At 41.5% G+C, this 24497-nt stretch overlaps 1 protein-coding gene across 2 annotated transcripts in view; it reads right to left on the bottom strand.

The window, feature by feature from the left end:
* The window catches only part of LOC128704109 (RING finger protein 17), a 297172-nt gene that overhangs the window by 266282 nt on the left and 6393 nt on the right, over positions 1–24497 (bottom strand). For both annotated transcript variants that reach the window (XM_070099113.1, XM_070099112.1), the window contains exons 4-8: positions 22299–22366; positions 21662–21747; positions 20911–21057; positions 15930–15998; positions 14839–14919 (exon numbers count right to left, since the gene is read on the bottom strand). In XM_070099113.1, the coding sequence (XP_069955214.1) occupies positions 14839–14919; positions 15930–15998; positions 20911–21057; positions 21662–21747; positions 22299–22366 (451 nt within the window). The remainder of the gene's footprint in view (positions 1–14838; positions 14920–15929; positions 15999–20910; positions 21058–21661; positions 21748–22298; positions 22367–24497) is intronic.

The following is a 24497-nucleotide window of genomic DNA, read 5'->3' as shown; positions in this document are numbered from 1 at the left end:
CAGATTTGGCTTTCGCTGCTATGTCATTTTCATATTGTCTTTGGGCCTCCCTTCTTATCTGTGCATATTCGTTTCTGGCTCTACGACTGTTCTCCTTATTCTCCTGGGTCCTTTGCCTTCTATATTTCTTCCATTCCCTAGCACACTTGGTTTTTGCCTCCCTGCACCTTTGGGTAAACCATGGGCTCATCCTGGCTTTTTCATTAATCCTGTTACCCTTGGGTACAAACCTCTCCTCAGCCTCCTTGCATTTTGTTGCTACATATTCCATCATCTCATTAACTGGCTTCCCTGCCAGTTCTCTGTCCCACTGAACCCCGTTCAGGTAGTTCCTCATTCCTGTGTAGTCCCCTTTCTTGTAGTTTGGCTTCATTTGTCCTGGCCTTCCTGCTTCTCCCTCCACTTGTAGCTCTACTGTGTATTCGAAGCTTAAAACCACATGGTCACTGGCCCCAAGGGGTCTTTCGTATGTGATGTCCTCGATATCTGCACTACTCAAGGTGAATACTAAGTCCAGCCTTGCTGGTTCATCCTCTCCTCTCTCTCTTGTAGTGTCCCTTACGTGTTGGCACATGAAGTTTTCCAGTACCACCTCCATCATCTTAGCCCTCCATGTATCTTGGCCCCTATGTGGGTCCAAGTTCTCCCAATCGATCTCCTTGTTGTTAAAGTCACCCATGATCAGGAGCTTTGCCCTGCATGCATGAGCTCTTCTGGCCACTCTAGCCATTGTGTGTGTGTGTGTTGCGTGTGTGTGTGTTGCGTGTGTGTGTTGCGTGTGTGTGTGTTGCGTGTGTGTTGCATGTTGTGTGTTGCGTGTGTGTGTGTTGCATGTGTGTGTGTGTTGCGTGTGTGTGTGTGTGCGTGTGTTGTGTGTTGCGTGTGTTGTGTGTTGCGTGTGTGTGTGTTGCGTGTGTGTTGCATGTGTGTGTGTTGCGTGTGTTGCGTGCGTGTGTGTTGCGTGTGTGTTACGTGTGTGTGTTGCGTGTGTGTTGCGTGTGTGTGTTGCGTGTGTGTGTGTTGCATGCGTGTGTGTTGCATGTGTGTGTGTTGCGTGTGTGTGTTGCGTGTGTGTTGCGTTGCGTGTGTGTGTGTTGCGTGTGTTGCGTGTGTGTGTTGCGTGTGTGTTGCGTGTGTTTGTTGCGTGTGTGTGTTGCGTGTGTGTGTTGCGTGTGTTGCGTGCGTGCGTGTGTGTTGCGTGTGTGTGTGTGTTGCGTGTGTGTTGCGTGTGTGTGTTGCGTGTGTGTGTTGCGTGTGTGTGTTGCGTGTGTGTGTGTTGCGTGTGTGTGTTGCGTGTGTGTGCGTGTGTGTGTTGCGTGTGTGTGTGTGTTGCGTGTGTGTGTGTTGCGTGTGTGTTGCGTGTGTGTGTGTTGCGTGCGTGTGTTGCGTGCGTGTGTGTGTTGCGTGTGTGTGTGTTGCGTGTGTGTGTGTTGCGTGTGTGTGTTGCGTGTGTGTGTTGCGTGTGTGTGTGTTGCGTGTGTGTGTTGCGTGTGTGTGTTGCGTGTGTGTGTTGCGTGTGTGTGTTGCGTGTGTGTGTGTTGCGTGTGTGTGTGTTGCGTGTGTGTGTGTTGCGTGTGTGTTGCTTGTATGTTGCGTGCGTGTGTGTTGCGTGTGTGTTGCGTGTGTGTGTTGCGTGTGTGTGTGTTGCGTGTGTGTGTGTTGCGTGTGTGTGTGTTCCGTGTGTGGTGCATATTTTGGCAGTGCGTCTATTATTCCTAAAAGTGAATTACTAGCACCTACAACAGTAGTGGTGTGACAGGTCTCCTTACAAGAGTAAAAATATTACTTTCCCTTTTCCTGGGCTACCTCAGCATGAGAGACACATCATATCATCTTTACCATAGTTCTTCCTCGTGAGAAGTGTACAGTGTAACACGTGAACCATCCAGACTCACAGCGGCCTCAGTGAACGTAAGGGTTAATGTACAGGCCGACACACTTTCTTTTGTTGCCCTTTGCCTGGAGCCACAAGGGTCGGTGATGGTAGTGAAAGTTTAACTGGGAGTCGTCGGTCTACACATTAAAACCTCGTGTGATGGTAACCACCCTACGAGAAGGCAGTCATAGCTCAACAATGATTGGTTCATGGGATGTGAAGCCTACAGACTACACCATGGTCTTCAAATCTGTATGTAGCCTCTTCACCACCGGTCAAGGAATTTTTTTTCGATCAGTTTGGCTTTCTATGCCATTATTTAATTTTTACCAGGCTTCTAATGCAGCAACAATAATATTCGTTTAGAAAAGATACATTACAGAGCAACCTTTTACTGGATAATGTTTCGCTGTGTACAGCTTCATGACATGATCTGATCCAGCTCTACAATGAGCGAAACGTTTCTCAATAAGAGCTTGTCCGGCTACTAATATTTTTTCCTTCATCATGGTTTATGAGGTAGCACCTTCGTAGCAGGCTCTGGTCACATCTACAAGAACCTGGGAAGGGTTCTAACGCCCTACCAATGTTACTTAGCAACACACAGATACCTAAGAGTTAGACAACTGTGATGGTCACACCCTGAAGAACTACCTAAAAAAAGACCCAATGAAAATAAGTCACACTGCTTGACTTACCTGGGTTAACAACTTTCTAAAGTTACTTCTGTGAATACTCTTGTACGTCCTTAGCAACAGTTGCAGATCAATGACATCAGATATAAACTGAGTTTCCAGGAAGATACTCCATAGGAACAAATGTATACACCACACTTGCCAACTTGTACACACACATTCTAAAAGTGACAGGGACGCTGTCTTCATCCTCCTCATCCCATTACTATTTTCACATTTTGTCTAGCCTTTCCTCACCCTGACTCACGAAATCTTAATAACACGATTGAAAACAAATCACGGAAAGGGTTGGACTTCAGTCCATGGCAAGTGGTTAACGCACTGGCTTGTGGGTTTTAGGACTCACTTGCCACGGGTTCAAGCCCTATCCGTTCCATTTCCCCCTAGTCTTCCTTCTCAGGCCCGGTGGCCTGGTGGCTAAAGCTCCCGCTTCACACACGGAGGGCCCGGGTTCGATTCCCGGCGGGTGGAAACATATCGACACGTTTCCTTACACCTGTTGTCCTGTTCACCTAGCAGCAAATAGGTACCTGGGTGTTAATCTACTGGTGTGGGTCGCATCCTGGGGGACAAGATTGAGGACCACAATGGAAATAAGTTAGACAGTTCTCGATGACATACTGACTTTCTTGGGTTATCCTGGGTGGCTAACCCTCCGGGGTTAAAAATCCGAACGAAATCTTATCTCTTATCATACATAAGGGGGATTACCAATTGACCCCTGGCTGTCTTCAAGAAGGCACTGGACAGGCACGTAAGTCAGTACCTGACCAGCCGGGCTGTGGTTCGTACGTCAGTTTGCGTGAGGCCAGCCCTAGACCCTGATCCACCGCGAGGTCTGGTCTCAGACCGGCGTTGACCCCCAAAGCCCTCTCCAAGTATACTCCAGGTATTACCATGTTTTATGCTCACCACACATCCTTGCATTCTTGTCCTTGTATCATTAAATTTATATTTCCTTTACCTTTCAGTTTCCCATCACAAAGGAAAATCTCGTCTTCTCTGGTGACCACACTGGGATTATTAAAGTTCAAAGATGAGCAATAATCTGTATTATATCTGGAGACTGACTCTTAGTGATGTGCCTCAACTCTGGGAGGAAGCTGCCTAGTCATCGTCAAAGCAGGAAAACCACTTTCCTACAGTGGCGCATGAGATTAATAAGACACTACAAAGTCTACATACATAGAGGGTTTCAGAAGTGCAACTATTCACACACAGATGCTTCCATGAAGGGCATATACAGTGAGTTAGCTTATTCACAGCCTCTGAGAGGAGTAAAAGGGTTTTGGAGGAACAACTGATTTCTCTCCCTTAGGCTGTTTGAGTATTTTCTTCACCAACCATCCTTATAATTTCTTTCTTTTACTGGCATATGTATATTATTTTTGTTATAAAACAGGTAATAATAATAATAATATCTTTATTTCTACAAGTACATGTACAAAATATACAGGCCTTACTGACATCAATGACATACTACTATATGGAATGCCGCTTGTTATGCAGAGCATATCGGGCAAATTAGGTCAATTTTCTCGTGGGATGTGGCCTACACCAGTAGACTAACACCCAGGTACCCATATTTACTGATGGGTGAACGTGGACAACCGGTGTAAGGAAACACTCCCAATGTTTACACCCTTACTGAGAATCAAACCCGGACGCCTCAGCGAGTAAAGAGAGAGCTTTTGCCACCAAGCCACCGAAGATAATGAATCTCTTCCAGCTTGGGTGGCCCGGTGGCCTGGTGGCTAAAGCTCCCGCTTCACACACGGAGGGCCCGGGTTCGATTCCCGGCGGGTGGAAACATTCGACACGTTTCCTTACACCTGTTGTCCTGTTCACCTAGCAGCAAATAGGTACCTGGGTGTTAGTCGACTGGTGTGGGTCGCATCCTGGGGGACAAGATTAAGGACCCCAATGGAAATAAGTTAGACAGTCCTCGATGACGCACTGACTTTCTTGGGTTATCCTGGGTGGCTAACCCTCCGGGGTTAAAAATCCGAACGAAATCTTATCTTATCCTCAGATGCTAGAAGACTTTATTCACACACACACACACACACACACACACACCTACATCCCCCACCCCACACTATGCAGTAGAATCCCAGAGCACACTGCCAGGTCCCCCACCCCACAGACCCCCCAGAACACAGTGTTGGAGAGGAAACTGAAGGTATGGTACACCAACGCCAATGGAATAACGAATAAGTGGGAGGAATGGCATGAAAGAGTCAAAGAAGCATCACTGGACATCATAGCTCTCACAGAAACCAAGCTCACAGGAATGATAATAGATGCTTTCTTTCCAATGGGATATCAGATCCTGAGGAAAGACACAGGGAACAGAGGGTGGAGGAGGAGTGGCACTGCTCATCAAAAACCAGTGGGATTTTGATGAGCTGGAGAGGTGACAGAAGAGAAGCAAGAGACTACATAACAGGAACACTTCAGTCTGGAGGTCCCAAGGTGGTAATTGCAGTGATGTATAACCCACCGCAGAAAGCAGAAGGCCAAGGCAAGAGTATGATAAGAGTAATAGAGTGATGGTTGATACACTGGCTGAAGTGGCCAGAAGGGCTCATGTGAGCAGGGCAAAGTTGCTGATTGTGGGTGACTTCAATCACAAGGAAATCGACTGGAAGAACCTGGAGCCACATGGAGGCCCAGAAACATGGAGGGCAAAGATGACGGAGGTGGTACTGGAAAACCTTATGTACCTGCACATTGCAGAGTTACTTGTTTGCACAGAACTGCTTAATGCCTCAAATGATGTAGTGGAAGTTTTGGCAGTAAAGGTCGAGAACCAAAACCTAGTCATTGTGGTAGTCTACAAGCCTCCGGATGCAACATCCCAGCAATTCCAGGAACAGCTGTTAAAAATTGACCACTGCCTGGAAAATCTTCCAGCTCCTGCACCAAACATCTTGCTCCTGGGGGATTTCAACTTAAGGCACCTAAAATGGAGGAATATAGCAAATAATATTGTTGCAGTAATAACACCAGGAGGCAGCTCTGATGAAAACTCACACTCACACGAGCTTTTAAATCTCTGCACAAAATTCAGTTTAAACCAGTAAATAATAGAGCCTACTAGACTGGAGAATACACTAGACCTCATCTTCACTAACAATGATGATCTGATAAGAAATGTCACCATATCAAAAACAATATACTCAGATCACAACATTATTGAGGTTCAGACATGTATGCGCGGAGCCCCAGACCGACATAATGAGATTAGACACGAGGGAGCATTCACCAAATTCAACTTCAATAACAAAAACATAAAGTGGGACCAAGTAAACCAAGTCCTAACCGATATAAGCTGGGAAGATATACTAAGCATCACAGACCCCAACTTACGCCTAGAACAGATTAACTTGGTGCCACTCGATGTATGCACAAGGTTTATTCCTCTAAGAAAAAGGAGGAGTAGATGTAAAATAGAAAGAGACAGGCGCTCCCTTTACAGGCGACGGAAAAGAATAACAGAGCGGCTAAAAGAGGTCAATATATCTGAGATGCGTAGGGAGACACTGGTCAGAGAAATAGCAAGCATCGAACCTCAGCTAAAGGAATCTTATAGGAGTCAGGAATTGCGGGAAGAACTAAAAGCCATAAATGAAATAGAAAGAAACCCAAAGTATTTCTTCTCCTATGCCAAATCAAAGTCGAGAACAACGTCCAGGATTGGGCCCCTACTTAAACAAGATGGGTCCTACACAGATGACAGCATGGAAATGAGTGAGCTACTAAAGTCCCAATATGACTCAGTTTTTAGCAAGCCGCTAACCAGACTGAGAGTCGAAGATCAAAATGAATTTTTTATGAAAGCCACAAAATTTGGTTAACACAAGCCTATCCGATGTTATCCTGACGCCAAATGACTTCGAACAGGCGATAAATGACATGCCCATGCACTCTGCCCCAGGGCCAGACTCATGGAACTCAGTGTTCATCAAGAACTGCAAGAAGCCCCTATCACGAGCCTTTTCCATCCTATGGAGAGGGAGCATGGACACGGGGGTCGTCCCACAGTTACTAAAAACAACAGACATAGCCCCACTCCACAAAGGGGGCAGTAATGCAGCAGCAAAGAACTACAGACCAATAGCACTAACATCCCATATCATAAAAATCTTTGAAAGGGTCATAAGAAGCAAGATCACCACCCATCTAGAAACCCATCAGTTACACAACCCAGGGCAACATGGGTTTAGAACAGGTCGCTCCTGTCTGTCTCAACTATTGGATCACTACGACAAGGTCCTAGATGCACTAGAAGACAAAAAGAATGCAGATGTAATATATACAGACTTTGCAAAAGCCTTCGACAAGTGTGACCATGGCGTAATAGCGCACAAAATGTGTGCTAAAGGAATAACAGGAAAAGTCGGTCGATGGATCTATAATTTCCTCACTAACAGAACACAGAGAGTAGTAGTCAACAGAGTAAAGTCCGAGGCAGCTACGGTGAAAAGCTCTGTTCCACAAGGCACAGTACTCGCTCCCATCTTGTTCCTCATCCTCATATCTGACATAGACAAGGATGTCAGCCAAAGCACCGTGTCTTCCTTTGCAGATGACACCCGAATCTGCATGACAGTGTCTTCCATTGCAGACACTGCAAGGCTCCAGGCGGACATCAACCAAATCTTTCAGTGGGCTGCAGAAAACAATATGAAGTTCAACGATGAGAAATTTCAATTACTCAGATATGGTAAACACGAGGAAATTAAATCTTCATCAGAGTACAAAACAAATTCTGGCCACAAAATAGAGCGAAACACCAACGTCAAAGACCTGGGAGTGATCATGTCGGAGGATCTCACCTTCAAGGACCATAACACTGCATCAATCGCATCTGCTAGAAAAATGACAGGATGGATAATGAGAACCTTCAAAACTAGGGAGGCCAAGCCCATGATGACACTCTTCAGATCACTTGTTATATCTAGGCTGGAATATTGCTGCACACTAACAGCACCTTTCAAGGCAGGTGAAATTGCTGGCCTAGAAAATGTACAGAGAACCTTCACGGCGCGCGTAACGGAGATAAAACACCTCAATTACTGGGAGTGCTTGAGGTTCCTAAACCTGTATTCCCTGGAACGCATGTGGGAGAGATACATGATTATATACACCTGGAAAATCCTAGAGGGACTAGTACCGAACTTGCACACGAAAATCACTCACTACTAAAGCAAAAGACTTGGCAGACGATGCAACATCCCCCCAATGAAAAGCAGGGGTGTCACTAGCACGTTAAGAGACAATACCCTAAGTGTCAGGGGCCCAAGACTGTTCAACTGCCTCCCAGCATACATAAGGGGGATTACCAACAGACCCCCGGCAGTCTTCAAGCTGGCCCTGGACAAGCACCGAAAGTCGGTTCCTGACCAGCCGGGCTGTGGCTCGTACGTTGGTTTGCGTGGAGCCAGCAGTAACAGCCTGGTTGATCAGGCTCTGATCCACCAGGAGGCCTGGTCACAGACCGGGCCGCCGGGGCGTTGAGCCCCGGAACTCTCTCCAGGTAAACTCCAGGTACCAACACGTAAAGGACACTACCAGTGAAAGAGGAAAGAATGAACCAGCAAGACAGGACCTAGTATTCACCTTGTATAGTGCAGATATTGAGGACATCAACTCTATATATCCTTGGTTAGGCCTCATTTAGACTATGCTGCTCAGTTCTGGTCACTGTATTACAGAATGGATATAAATGCTCTGGAAAACGTACAGAGGAGGATGACAAAGATGATCCCATGTATCAGAAATCTTCCCTATGAGGATAGACTGAGGGCCCTGAATCTGCACTCTCTCGAAAGGCGTAGAATTAGGGGGGATATGATCGAAGTGTATAAATGGAAAACAGGAATAAATAAAGGGGATGTATGATCAGACTGGATGGGTCATTGGGCTAATCTGGGGGGGGCGGTCATTGGTCTAATCCGTGGGGGGACACGGACCTGCTCCACATGGGTCAGTAGGCCTGTTGCAGTGTTCCTTCTTTCTTATGTTCTTATATATGAAAGACCCCCTCGGGGCCAGTGACCACGTGGTTCTGAGGTTAGAATAGAGTTACAAGTGGAGAGGGAAGCAGGAAGTGCAGGACGAATGAAGTCAAACTACAAGAGAGGGGACTACACAGGCATGAAGTATTTCCTGGGCCTGGTTCGGTGGGACAGAGAACTGGCAGGGAAGTCAGTAAACGATATGATGGAATATGTGACAACAATATGCAAGGAAGCTGAGGAAAGGTTTGTACCCAAGGGCAAAAGAAATAATGATTAAGCCAGGATGAGCCCTTGGTTTGCCCAAAGGTGTAGAGGCCAAAACCAAGTATGCTAGAGAATGGAAGAAGTATAGAAGACAAAGGACCCAGGAGAATAAGGAGACCAGTCGTAAAGCCAGAAATGAACATGCCCAGGTAAAAGGGAGGCCCAACAACAATACAAAAATGACATAGCAGTGAAAGCCAAATCTGACCTGAAGCTGATGTACAGCCACATCAGGAGGAAAACAACAGTCAATTACCAGGTAATCAGGCTGAGGAAGGAAGGAGGGGAGATCACAAGAAACTGCAAAGCATGTGAGGAGCTCAACATGAGATTCAAAGAAGTGTTCACAGAGGAGATAGAAGGGACGCCAGAAAGATGGAGAGGCAGGGTACACCAAGTGTTGGACACAATACATAAAACCAAGGAAGAAGTGAAGAGGTTGCTAAGCGAGCTAGATACCTCAAGAGGCAATGGGGCTGGATAACATCTCTCCATGGGTCCTGAGAGAGGGAGCAGAGGCACTATGTGTACCACTTTCAACAATCTTCAACACATCTATCAAAACAGGGCAACTACCTGTGTAGTTGCCCTGTGCAAAAGCTGGAGGACCAGGCAGGGATAACAGGGAAGGCACTGCAATGGATCAGGGAATATCTGCCAGGAAGACAACAGCGAGTCATGGTATGTGGCAAGGTGTCAGAGTAGGCGCCTGTGACAAGCTGGGTACCCTAGGGGTCAGTCCTAGGACCGGTGCAGTTTCTGTTATTTGTGAACGACATGACGAAAGGAATAGACTCAGAAGTGTCCCTGCTTGCAGATGATGTGAAGTTGATGAGAAGAATTCAATCGAACGAGGACCAGGCAAAACTACAAAGGGATCTGGACAGGCTGCAGGTCTGATCCAGCAACTGGCTCCTGGAGTTCAACCCCACCAAGGGCAAAGTCATGAAGATTGGGAAAGGGCAAAGAAGACTGCAGATGGAGTACAGTCTAGGGGGCCAGAGACTACAAACCTCACTCAAAGAAAAGGATCTTGGGGTGAGTATAATACCCGGCACATCTCCTGAGGAGCACATCAACCAAACAGCTGCTGCAACATATGGGCACCTAGCAAACCTAAGACTAGCATTCCAACATCTCAATAAGGAATCATTCAGAACTCTGTACACCGTGTCCGTTAAGCATGTATTGGAGTATGCAGCATCAGTTTGGAACCCACACCTAGCCAAGCACATACGGAAATTAGAGAAAGTGCAAAGGTTTGCAACAAGACTAGACCCAGAGCTAAGGGGCATGTCCTACGAGGAGAGGTTAAGGGAAATCGACCTGACGACACTGGAGGACAGGCAAGTTAAGGGGAGATATGATAACGACATATAAAATACTCGGAGGAATCGACAAGGTGGACAGAGACAGGATGTTCCAGAGATGGGACACAGCCACAAGGGGTCACAGTTGGAAACTGAAGACTCAGATGAATCACAGGGATGTTTGGAAGTATTTCTTCAGTCACAGCATTGTCAATCTGGGATGTGATGTAGTGGAGGCAGAACCCATACATACCTTTAAGAAGAGGTATGATAAAGCTCATGGAGCAGGAAGAGTGACCTAGTAGTGACCAGTGAAGAGGCAGGGCCAGCTGTGACTCGACCCCTGCAACCACAACTGAGTACACACACACACACACACACACACACACACACACACACACACACACACACACACACACACACACACACACACACACACACACACACACACAGTGTAGGCGGGGCCAGGAGCTCGGACTCGACCCCCGCAACCTCAACTAGGTGAGTACACACACACACACACACTTGTCTCTGTGGAGTGCATTGTGTAACTAAATGAAAAGAAATATGGCAGCCAGCAGGACTGGTATTCAGGCTGCCATCTCTCCACGATAGTGACTTTCTGATGTTCTAAACTATACATGATGCAATTACAAGAACAAGCATTATCTTAACATGAAGTATTGGTACAGCGAATAGCAATTAAATTTCAAGCACTTTCATGATCTCAATATAAAATACAATAAAACAAAATGGTGTCTTATATTATTCACAAGGCACTCGTCACATCAAAGTCAGATGCACAAAAATACAGTGGACCCCTGGTTAACGATATTTTTTCAATCCAGAAGTATGTTCAGGTGCCAGTACTGACCGAATTTGTTCCCATAAGGAATATTGTGAAGTAGGTTAGTCCATTTCAGACCCCCAAACATACACGTACAAATTATTATTATTTTTTTTATTATCACACCGGCCGATTCCCACCAAGGCAGGGTGGCCCGAAAAAGAAAAACTTTCACCATCATTCACTCCATCACTGTCTTGCCAGAAGGGTGCTTTACACTACAGTTTTTAAACTGCAACATTAACACCCCACGTACAAATGCACTTACATAAATACACTTACATAATTGGTCGCATTGGGAGGTGATCGTTAAGCAGGGGTCCACTGTATTTACCTTCATGTTATTCTCTTATTTTCTTCACTTTATTGCATTTAATACGCCTTGAGAATGTGACACCACATTCACTGTAGTTACAGTGAAGAGTGTGTACTCACCTTTATGTGGCTGAGGGGTTATTCTTTGCTCCTAGGCCCAATCTCAATTTGCTGCTTGCTTGAGTGATGCCTAGCCTTGTGGATCCTAGCTTACCTACTCTTAAAATTATATATGGAATCTGCCTCCACCACTTCCCCCAATTTATTCCACTTTCTGACTACCCTGAGAAACATGAAGGATTTCCTAACATCCCTATAGCTAATCTGCGTAACTTCCAGCTGTGCACCCAAGTACCTATCATCTGCGTCTCAGATTGTCCCTGTCTACCCTAACAATTTCTCGGATAATTTTGTATGTTATATCTCCCTGGTTCTTCTCTCCTCCAAAAGAACTGGGTCACTGGCAAAGAGCAACTATGATAATGCCTACTTTGTATCAGATTCACCATCTTTTAACTCATCTCTTCCCAACACCCTACACCTGTAGTATACCTGGAGGGGGTTTCAAAAAGCCAGATCAACCAGGCTGTTACTGCTGGCTGCACACAGACCAACATACAGCCTGGCTGGTCAGGTACTGACTTAGGTGTCTGTCCAGCTTCCTCTTGAAGAGAGCTAGAGATCTATTAGTAATCCCCCTTACATATGCTGGGAAGCAGTTGAACAGTCTTGGGCCCCTGAAACTTATTGTGCTGTCGCTTAGTGTACACATGGCACCCCACTTTTCACTGGGGGGATGTTGCCAAGTCGTCTTTTTGGAGTGATTTCCGTATGCAGATTTGGGACTAGTCCTAGGATTTTCCAGGAGTATATTATAATGCACCTCTCTCACTTGCATTCCAAGGAGTACAGGTCAAGGAATTGTAACCATTCCCGGTAATTGAGGTGCTTTATTGTACTTATAAGTGCAGTGAAAGTTTTCTGTATGTTCTCCAGGTCTGCAATTTTGCCTGCCTTGAAAGGGACTGTTAGTGTACTGTAGTACTCCAGCTTAGACAGAACAAACAATTTGAAGGGAGACATTGGCTTGGCATCCATAGTTTTGAAGGTTCTCATTAGCTATCTTATCATTTTCCTAGCAGATGTGGTATAGATCCATCCACCCACTTTTCTTGTTATCCTTTTATCACACATTTTGTGTGCTTTTATACCCCTATTGCACTTGCTGTAGACTTTCACAGTGTGTGTAACACACTTCTTTTACAATGCCATACAGGAGGGCCTCATTGTACTGAGCTTCGCTTTATGGAGTTTATCTAATGCAATGGTTTTCAATTATACCCATTCTTCCTACAATAAATATATTGACCACTCACTATAAGCTAAGGACAAAAACATTTTAAGATAAGTAATGTGTATTGTATATGCATTTTTTAGGCCTAGCTCTACTGCTTACTTAATATTTGATAGTGCAAACATGTTATCAGGCTTTTATATGCATTTAAAAGTGAAAAAAGGCTATAATTTACTTTACAATGATTTTTACTTTAAAGCTGTAGCCCAGAACCTAACCTACTGTATAAGTGGTGCCCTCCTGTACAGTGACATCATGCAGCCTTTTCTAAGTCCTACTTTCACTGGTAAAGAATCCCCTGTCCTTCCTACATACCTTAATCTGAGCCTCATTCTCTGCATAAAGTCTTTTATTGCTCTTAGTAACCAACCTCCCATTCCTTACATTTGCAACACCTACCATGTGGCTCCCCTATCCTGCCTTTCATACACCTTTTCCAAATACAAAATTGCAATAAACAGCTGTTTATCCTTGTCTAAGATCAGCTTGCTTGTAAGTTTCAGTGTAAGCAGTGTCTAAACATCTACCCTTCCTAAATCCTCCCTGCCCCTTTGCAATCTTACTTATTTCACCTTGTAATAATAATTCTACCATAAACTTTACTTGATGTACTGAAAAGGCTTTACCCCTAGAATTCTCACTCTCTCTCTTACCCCCCCTTTCCTTATACCATGGAACTTTACATACACACCGCCATTCCCCATCTAACAACATCTTTACTAATACTGTTAAAAAGCGTCTATTAAATCTTGCATAAATATTATATCCATTAACTGTCTGTAAATTCTCATGCTTTGATTTCACCACCTCAATGCAACCACTCCATAAAATGAAGGTCACTGAACCTATGTAATTTCAATATAATTTATCTTTAACTGACCAAGTCTTCATTTGAAATCTGTCTCATTATACCTATGACTGTAATGAATTCCCAAGCTGTAGTGACTTAAATTTTATACTAGGTGTAGATGCAAGTAGCATGTAAACCTTATGGCCAGTTTGTCCAAAATGTCTTTGCATAATTAGTGACTTTCTTCTGAGCATTATACTGCATCAAACTGCATCTGTGTTATATTAATATCAAATTCAAAATTTAATCAATTTGAATGTATAAGTAATGTAACTAATTTGTATGGCTTACAATTTTTTTTTTTTAATATCCCTGCTTACTTTTAACATCTGTCTTAATCCTATGTATCCCAGCAACTTTATTCCTTTTCATTCTACCCAGTGTCTCATGCAATTTCCCCACATCCACCTCAGGCTCCACCTGTCAGTAGTACTCTCTTGCTCCTATATCATGTTATCCCTCCCTGCCCCATGGGCTAACATTCAACAAAAACTCAAAATATCCTCTCTATCTTTCCAGTATGTACCTCCACCTCCCTAGATAACATCTCCTTTCTTTAATTTTTATCTGTAAAGTCCATTCGCTCTCCAGGTATTTTTTTTTCTTCACAGAGCTTTTGTGTGAATATAATAATTCAGAATCAGTGGAAGATGACTCATTATAAAAAAAATCCAACACTATCACAAATCTGAAACATGTCCAACTTTTATTTGTTATGATTGAGGCCAGCGTTATGCATACAATGGATGATAGCTAACAGGGTCCACACACTACTAACTGTGTGTAGACAACTAACTCACTAACTCCCTGTATTGAAGTCTGTGTGAAGAATAAGCTGGTAACTCTGCTAAAGTTTACTGACATTGCCAGTTACATGTCTACTGTACAGAACGACTGCCCAAGTACCTTAAGTGTCACTGGGCACTCAGCCAAGTCATACCACTCTCCATTAATAATTTTTCTTAGTCTTTTACTGTATCAAATGCATTTATCTTTGATATACTATTCTTTTGTTTAAGTGTGGTGGGTTCTTAATTGTTTAGTGCAATTTGGCCAAGAAATGTTGATTTTAAAATTATGATTGTACTCACAACATGAGCCACATTCCTAGAACTCCTAGACACTTCTAGTAGCAGAATAATTTTAACTGTTAGTAGAAGAAAAGCTATGGTCCAAAATCTTAGAACCCACATTAAATGCAGGAAACAAACTGTACACAATAGAAGCCAGCATATTATGTATACAAATAAAGAAAATCCTCACTGTTCATATAAATAACTAAGACATAACTATGTGCTTACCCTTTTGCTGCTGTCTAAGACATCTATTACTTCAACCAGGTCCTGCATTATTTTTTCAATTTCTGGTAAATAGTGAGCTGTCTGCAAAGGAAAAATATTTTTATCTTTTTCAAAAGAACTGTATGAAGATAGAATACAGATGGTGAAATGCTGTAAAAGCTGTTCACAGTATTGCATGCTGTTCCTTTTGCCAAACTGTCAGACAAAGAATCAGCTAAATAATTGTGATTTTTCTATACTTTAGTGACTGATCTGGACTCACTGGATTTAAATCCGATAGAGAACATTTAGAAACTCGTTATAGGTAAGCTTCATGGCAGGGGGTGAGAAAGAACAAACAAGTGATTAAGAAATAACAAGCCCATGTCCTCTACTCCAAAATCTCAGGTGCCATTAAGCAGGTGCAGGAGGGCATTAACTTTTCTATCCTCCATAAGTTAACCTTATCAGCATCTAGGAGACTTAAGGAGTGCATCAAGAGGTAGGGTAATCCTATGAAATAGTTTAGGCGAGGAACACACGCATATTTCAGTATTATACATTTAAAATAATAGGTTATGGTGAGTAGTCTCATTTTCTGAGTGAACTGTTTATGCATATGCATATTAATGATGCCTACTAAACACTATGCAGCTTTTGGTGTCAATACCTGACTCAAATGCTTATGGTAGTACAATAGTAAAAAAATTATATTTCATACTAACCACCTAAACCTGTCTACATTCAGCAATACCTTGCTAAATATTAGGGGTAATAGAAAACTCCTAGCTGCACACAAGTTACAACGTAAAGGTTTTTGTGGCTGACTTCACGTCTGTATGACCAACTCCTTAATATTGTTACAGGATCATTACTTTCAAACTAATTCATTATCACTGTAGCTTGCTTAGCTATCAAAACTTTAAGACCCAGTCTCTGGACCCATTATGTGCTTTAATAATTTTTTTGACAAATAACCAATGGATGAACATGGGGTGCATAATGAAGTTTTTAAACTACCTATGAGGAATAAAAAAGCTATATCTACAAGCTATTCAGAATATGGCAATCTTATGATTCTAGATTACTTCAAGTGTTAATCAATTACTTACAAGCCTTGTAATCTCAATGATCTCGTGTTGCTGGTGTACACCTAGTAACCAGCATCTGGTACAAAACAACTGAAATAAAGATTAAATAAACAATGTTAGTGTATTCCTGACAAATCTTGCATAAACATTAATAACAAAAATGCCAATATTTATTTTCACAATCTTAAAACAAGCCTATACACTATTTTAGTTTTATGAATAACCTGTCCTACATTTTTAATCATGTCTTTTCAAGTCACCAGAAACTCAAAATTTATATAGCATTTCAAAAGAAAACAATAGCCCCCCAGGTTAAGTAACAAATTTTTTTTTAACACACTAGCTATCTCCCACTGAGGCAGGGTAACCCGAAAAAGGAACAATTTCACCATAATTTACGTTATCACCATCTTGCAGAGGTGAGCAGATCTGACAGTTTAGATGTCCCTCTAAAAAGTACATATCCCAAACCCCTCCTTTAGAGTGCAGGCACTGTATCTCCCACCTCCAAAACTCAAGTCCAGCTATCAAATTATCTCTGCAATTTCAACTTTCAAAATTACAAATACCTGGAAATTCAAACCCAAACCTCCAGGAGTGAAGTCAACCTAAGGCACTGCATTGTGTTCTAAGTATGCCTTAATTTAGGTTGCAGAAAGTTCAGGTGAAAAAAGAGAACAAAGACAAAACATAAGAAAGAGAGGGGAGGGGAGGTGAGAAAGAACAGGTGAAAAAAAGGAGAGCAGAGATGAGCAAGAAAGCAGGCAAGAGAGAGAACATATGAGATAAAGAGCAGAATATGAAAGGGCAGTTCATAAAGCATTTGATGCTTATTATCCTAGGATAATAATAGGCGAAAATTGCCAGTGGGTGGAAAAGATCAGTTTTTCATTATCAAATGCATTTAAAAAAGTCTGATAACGTGTTTACACTCATATATTAAGCACTCATTACAGCTAGGCATAAAAAATATAATTTTTTTTTTTTTTTTCAACAAGTCGGCCGTCTCCCACCGAGGCAGGGTGACCCAAAAAAGAAAGAAAATCCCCAAAAAGAAAATACTTTCATCATCATTCAACACTTTCACCACACTCGCACATTATCACTGTTTTTGCAGAGGTGCTCAGAATACAACAGTCTAGAAGCATAAACATATAAAGATACACAACATATCCCTCCAAACTGCCAATATCCCAAACCCCTCCTTTAAAGTGCAGGCATTGTACTTCCCATTTCCAGGGCTCAAGTCCGACTATATGAAAATAACCGGTTTCCCTGAATCCCTTCACTAAATATTACCCTGCTCACACTCCAACAGATCGTCAGGTCCCAAGTACCATTCGTCTCCATTCACTCCTATCTAACACGCTCACGCACGCTTGCTGGAAGTCCAAGCCCCTTACCCACAAAACCTCCTTTACCCCCTCTCTCCAACCCTTTCGAGGACGACCCCTACCCCGCCTTCCTTCCCCTATAGATTTATATGCTTTCCATGTCATTCTACTGTGATCCATTCTCTCTAAATGACCAAACCACCTCAACAACCCCTCTTCTGCCCTCTGACTAATACTTTTATTAACTCCACACCTTCTCCTAATTTCCACACTCCGAATTTTCTGCATAATATTTACACCACACATTGCCCTTAAACAGGACATCTCCGCTGCCTCCAACCGTCTCCTCGCTGCTGCATTTACCACCCAAGCTTCACACCCATATAAGAGTGTTGGTACTACTATACTTTCATACATTCCCTTCTTTGCCTCCATAGATAACGTTTTTTGACTCCACATATACCTCAACGCACCACTCACCTTTTTTCCCTCATCAATTCTATGATTAACCTCATCCTTCATAAATCCATCCGCCGACACGTCAACTCCCAAGTATCTGAAAACATTCACTTCTTCCATACTCCTCCTCCCCAATTTGATATCCAATTTTTCTTTATCTAAATCATTTGACACCCTCATCACCTTACTCTTTTCTATGTTCACTTTCAACTTTCTACCTTTACACACATTCCCAAACTCATCCACTAACCTTTGCAATTTTTCTTTAGAATCTCCCATAAGCACAGTATCATCAGCAAAAAGTAACTGTGTCAATTCCCATTTTGAATTTGATTCCCCATAATTTAATCCCACCCCTCTCCCAAACACCCTAGCATTTACTTCCTTTACAACCCCATCTATAAATATATTAAACAACCATGGTGACATTACACATCCCTGTCTAAGACCTACTTTTACCGGGAAGTAGTCTCCCTCTCTTCTACACACCCTAACCTGAGCCTCACTATCCTCATAAAAACTCTTTACAGCATTTAATAACTTACAACCTATTCCATATACTTGCAACATCTGCCACATTGCTCCTCTATCCACTCTATCATATGCCTTTTCTAAATCCATAAATGCAATAAAAACTTCCCTATCTTTATCTAAATACTGTTCACATATATGCTTCAATGTAAACACCTGATCTACACATCCCCTACCCACTCTAAAACCTCCTTGCTCATCCGCAATCCTACATTCTGTCTTACCTCTAATTCTTTCAATTATAACCCTACCGTACACTTTTCCTGGTATACTCAGTAAGCTTATTCCTCTATAATTTTTACAGTCTCTTTTGTCCCCTTTCCCTTTATATAAAGGGACTATACATGCTCTCTGCCAATCCCTAGGTACCTTCCCCTCTTTCATACATTTATTAAACAAAAGTACCAACCACTCCAACACTATATCCCCCCCTGCTTTTAACATTTCTGTCATGATCCCATCAGTTCCAGCTGCTTTACCCCCTTTCATTTTACGTAATGCCTCACGTACCTCCCCCACACTTACATTCTGCTCTTCTTCACTCCTAAAAGATGGTATACCTCCCTGACCAGTGCATGAAATTACTGCCTCTGTTTCTTCCTTAACATTTAAAAGTTCCTCAAAATATTCTCGCCATCTACCCAATACCTCCATCTCCCCATCTACTAACTCCCCTACTCTGTTTTTAACTGACAAATCCATATTTTCCCTAGGCTTTCTTAACTTGTTTAACTCACTCCAAAATTTTTTCTTATTTTCATTAAAATTTCTTGACAGTGCCTCTCCCACTCTATCATCTGCTCTCCTTTTGCACTCTCTCACCACTCTCTTTACCTTTCTTTTACTCTCCATATACTCTGCTCTTCTTATAACACTTCTGCTTTGTAAAAACCTCTCATAAGCTACCTTTTTCTCTTTTATCACACCCTTTACTTCATCATTCCACCAATCACTCCTCTTTCCTCCTGCCCCCACCCTCCTATAACCACAAACTTCTGCCCCACATTCTAATACTGCATTTTTAAAACTATTCCAACCCTCTTCAACCCCCCCACTACTCATCTTTGCACTAGCCCACCTTTCTGCCAATAGTCGCTTGTATCTCACCCGAACTTCCTCCTCCCTTAGTTTATACACTTTCACCTCCCTCTTACTTGTTGTTGCCACCTTCCTCTTTTCCCATCTACCTCTTACTCTAACTGTAGCTACAACTAAATAATGATCCGATATATCAGTTGCCCCTCTATAAACATGTACATCCTGGAGCCTACCCATCAACCTTTTATCCACCAATACATAATCTAATAAACTACTTTCATTACGTGCTACATCATACCTTGTATATTTATTTATCCTCTTTTTCATAAAATATGTATTACTTATTACCAAATTTCTTTCTACACATAGCTCAATTAAAGGCTCCCCATTTACATTTACCCCTGGCACCCCAAATTTACCTACTACTCCCTCCATAACATTTTTACCCACTTTAGCATTAAAATCCCCAACCACCATTACTCTCACACTTGATTCAAAACTCCCCACGCATTCACTCAACATTTCCCAAAATCTCTCTCTCTCCTCTACACTTCTCTCTTCTCCAGGTGCATACACGCTTATTATAACCCACTTTTCACATCCAATCTTTATTTTACTCCACATAATCCTTGAATTAATACATTTATAGTCCCTCTTTTCCTGCCATAGCTTATCCTTCAACATTATTGCTACTCCTTCTTTAGCTCTAACTCTATTTGAAACCCCTGACCTAATCCCATTTATTCCTCTCCACTGAAACTCTCCCACCCCCTTCAGCTTTGTTTCACTTAAAGCCAGGACATCCAGCTTCTTCTCATTCATAACATCCACAATCATCTCTTTCTTATCATCTGCACAACATCCACGCACATTCAGACTTCCCACTTTGACAATTTTCTTCTTCTTATTCTTTTTAGTAATCTTTACAGTAAAATCTTTAAAGTAAAATAAATACATAGTATATACAATACTTGCCCTAAATAATGGTGCCAATTGCCTACCCCTAACGCAACTGTTGTACAGAAATACCGGAAAAATGGTAAAAGTACTGAACGTAGTGAACTATGGCTCAAATGAAAGCCAATGAAAACATGAAATCTAGATACAAACTAAGGCAAGATTTTAGGAGGGGGCAAAGCTTGTGTTCCCTTCACTGGGGTTGCCTTTAGAGGATACTTTTGGAGTATGTTGACAAGTAATAATTAGCATAAATACAGTGTGTTTAAAACAAAGAAATGCAACTCATGTATGATGCATACTATGGGTTGTGAAATTATTGCACATGTCTGTATCTTAATTTGAAATAGTCATTATCCTTACATTCCTTTAACCCACTATTTTTGTTTATTTCGGTATTCTTTAAATACAAGAATGATGTTCACACAACAGGATTTCTTTAATGAGTACTGTGTATTCAGTCTTATGTACTGGAAGAGCTACAGGTAAACATGTGTTGTACAATAAACAGTGAAGTGTATCAAAAGATATTAAAATGTGTGTTCAAAAGAATGTATTGACCATACCTGAATTAAAACCTTGACGGCCAACACATTCAGCAATTTTTGAAAACTAAAGAACGTGCATTCTCCAACAATTGCATCTCTTTTAAACAGTTTCTAGTATTAAAGCAATATAATTACCGTCTCCTTGTCCTTTACTGAACATGTTCTGCACAAATGGGTGACTGTTACATCAGGGTGCTCCAGGCACTTTGGGAGCTGGGAAAACCCTTCAACAGAATTTATTGGCTTTGGTTCATGTAGTCTCATTGTTCTGTGATTATGGATCTGAAAGTGTGAAAAAAAAAAAGTTGAATGGTATATGCAATATTAAATGATGAATATAAGGCTATGAGAATAAAGTTTCCATGGGAAATAGCGCAAAAAATCCTTCCTCCATAAGCAATGCATGTTGTAAGCAGCAACTAAAATGTCTTGTATAAATTACTAAATGTAAAAAGAAAAACTTTTGTTTCTTCTTTTTTTGGGTCACCCTGCCTTGGTGGGAGATAGCTGGGGTGTTAAAAAAATAAGCATAAAGCACTTGTGAAATACTCCAGTAAAATACTTGTGGTCTACAACATATACTCCAATGTTCAGTGCTCAAACTACTGCCTTTTGTCCTTAACTTGGAAAGAAGTTTCAAGATTATAAAAGCAGTTTGATCTATAAAATCACTTGGCACTCTTTAGGTAACATTTATTTTCCATGCTAGGTCTATTTATAACCAATCAGCCTGCCCGAAATGCCTCGGACTGATAGTGGCTTTCTTTGTTCCAATCAAATTATAAGTTGTAAACACACAATGTAACCTTAGCAAAGAAATAAAATTATATTTTATTTATTTTATTATTTATTAATCATTAAACAAGTGTTCCTCAACTCCACCAACCTTCTTAAAGCACTGATGGCATAGATGTGATGTGCATTTTTTACACATTACTGCAGCTGTAGCTCTGTTGCATTCCTGGCAAGCATCTGAGAAAGAATTAACAATTAATCTGTTAGCTAACTTGAGGTGGTCATACATATTAAATCCACATACCTCTCCTCAGTATAAATGGAAAATTCTTCATTATAACAGTGTTTAGCTATTACTTTTATCACCATTACACCCTCATTGTCTGGAAACTGTGAAAAAACAATAAAAGAATACAAAGTCATACAATAACCTACAACACTTTCACCTCGCTCATATATAATCACTGTTTTCGCAGAGGTGCTCAGAACACAACAGTTTAGAAGCATATACGTATAAAGAAAAAGCTAAATACCTTTATTATAAGCTTCACATTTCTGCACAAACTTCTTATCATGGAGAAAACTTTTCCTGAATTACCCACATTTGATAAGAAAAACAATTGAATTGAATTTACTTCATGACAAAATTATGGTTGCTATAAATGCAGTACAGTTGCAACCATAATATAAAGTACAGTAAAACATAATCAAATACAGCAAGGTAAAAAAAAAAAATATTAATTTGTAAAACAATTGTTAAAACTTGCTCTTAAAATGGTTGTTCTTACCTTTATTTTTAGTGGGTTTTCCTTGCATGGTTAATGTTTGTGCAGGATTAAACTTCATATACACCAGTCTGAAAGAAATATACATAGTGTTTTTTAACAATTTCAGGGTCCAGAGGCGAAATTTCAAAGTGTGCACCAGTGTCCAAGAATTTTCAAAAAAATTATTTTGTTATTTTTTCTAATGAAATGGTAGAGAATCTTTTTCTGATGGTAATAAAGCAAAAAGTACAAAATTTGATGGAAAATTTACGAAATTATGCTCTCACGAATTTTGATGTGTCGACGATATTTACACATCAGCAATTTTGCTGACTTTGACTCCCATTTTAGGCCAATTACATTATTCCAGTCAACCAAATTCTTAGCTATTTCACTAGAATTACTGCTATTCTATCAATTGAGCACAAGAATTCACTAAGTCTACTGTTTCAACTACAAAATAAAGTGATCGGAATTTGGTAATTTGGCCAATTTAAAGCAAAGTTCAAAATACTCCAATTTCAAAATTGGGTCCACAAATTGATGGGTCAGTTGTAGAAGCTGTGAAGAAGGTCATGTAGATGTCCTCTGATGTAGATGTCTTCTTCTGTTTTCTAATTATGTCCAAGAATCTGTATTGATAAAGCCACTGGATGGCAAAACGTCTACAATAAAGATAACCAGATGCTGCACAAGTGTCTTAACTTTCATCTTGTCGGTATTGTATACCAGTCTTGCACAACTTGTCGGCACTGCAACATCGTGGAATCTTGGTTCAGAGGACATCTACATGACCTTCACGGCTTCTACAACTGACCCATCAATTTGGGTAGGACCTACATCCACTGGAGGATTCCGCCTACCAGTGACTATGCCCTCGTCTGTTACACGTCCCTATTCACTGACGCCTATATAAGCGCCAGTCTCCTTACCTGTGCTTCAGAATCTCTACAACCACGGTGCTGTAAACACCACCTCCAAGGCTGAGGGACTGATTACCTCATCTTTTGTATATAGTTCTTGTTTTCTAATTATGTCCAAGAATCTGTATTGATAAAGCCACTGGATGGCGAAACATCTACAATAAAGATAACCACATGTTGCACAAGTGTCTTAACTTTCTTCTTGTCGGTATTGTATGCCAGTTTTGCACACCTTGCATGTTATTGGAGTGCGAGCAATGATAACACTTATGAAGGGATTCAGGGAAACCTAGTTAGCTAGACTTGAGTCCTGGAGATGGGAAGTACAGTGCCTGAACTCTAAAGGAAGGGTGTTAATGTTGCAGTTTTATAACGGTAGTTTAAGTGCACCTCAGTATCAGCCAATTCTGATGGTGTCAGCATTGGTACTAGTGTTGGTATCAGCTATTTTTTTATGGCATTCCTAAAAATAATTTAACTGGATCCTTGTGAATTAAAAAATTATTTCATACACACATCTCCATCTCTATTTTACGAAATGAACAACTGCAAGAAGATTCAGTACTATTTTCACACTCAATGTCACAATCTGCAAGCACATTATAGCCTAATAACTGAGAATAAACACAAAATAAAATACAGTACAGTGGACCCCCGCATAACGATGGCATCGCATAGCGATTTTTCCGCATAACGATTACTTTTATCGCAAAATTTTTGCCGCGCATACCGATTAAAAACCCGCATACCGATTTTCGTCCGAGACGCGTCCAATGTGCCCTCAGCCAGCCTCACATGTGCCGCTCCGTCCCATTGTTTACCAGCCAGCCTCCGCGGTAACATCCAAGCATACACTCGGAATATTTTGTATTATTACAGTATTTTCGGTGCTGTTTCTGGAAAATAAGTGACCATGGGCCCCAAGAAAGCTTCTAGTGCCAACCCTACACCTCAAAGGGTAAGAATTACTATAGAGATGAAGAAAGAGATAATTGATAAGTATGAAAGTGGAGTGCGTATAGCCGACCTAGTCAAGCTGTACAAGAAACCCCAATCAACCATCGCTACTATTGTGGGCACCAGAAAGACAATCAAGGAAGCTGTTCTTGCCAAAGGTTCAACTGTGTTTTCGAAACAAAGATCGCAATTGATGGAAGATGTTGAGAGACTCTTATTGGTGTGGATAAATGAAAAACAGATAGCAGGAGATAGCGTCTCTCAAGCGATCATATGTGAAAAGGCTAGGAAGTTGCATGAGGATTTAATTAAAAAAATGCCTGCAACTAGTGATGATGTG

The sequence above is a fragment of the Cherax quadricarinatus genome, chromosome 66 (genome assembly GCF_038502225.1).
Source record: "Cherax quadricarinatus isolate ZL_2023a chromosome 66, ASM3850222v1, whole genome shotgun sequence".
Taxonomy (NCBI): domain Eukaryota; kingdom Metazoa; phylum Arthropoda; class Malacostraca; order Decapoda; family Parastacidae; genus Cherax; species Cherax quadricarinatus.
This window is presented reverse-complemented; position numbering and strand designations above follow the sequence as displayed.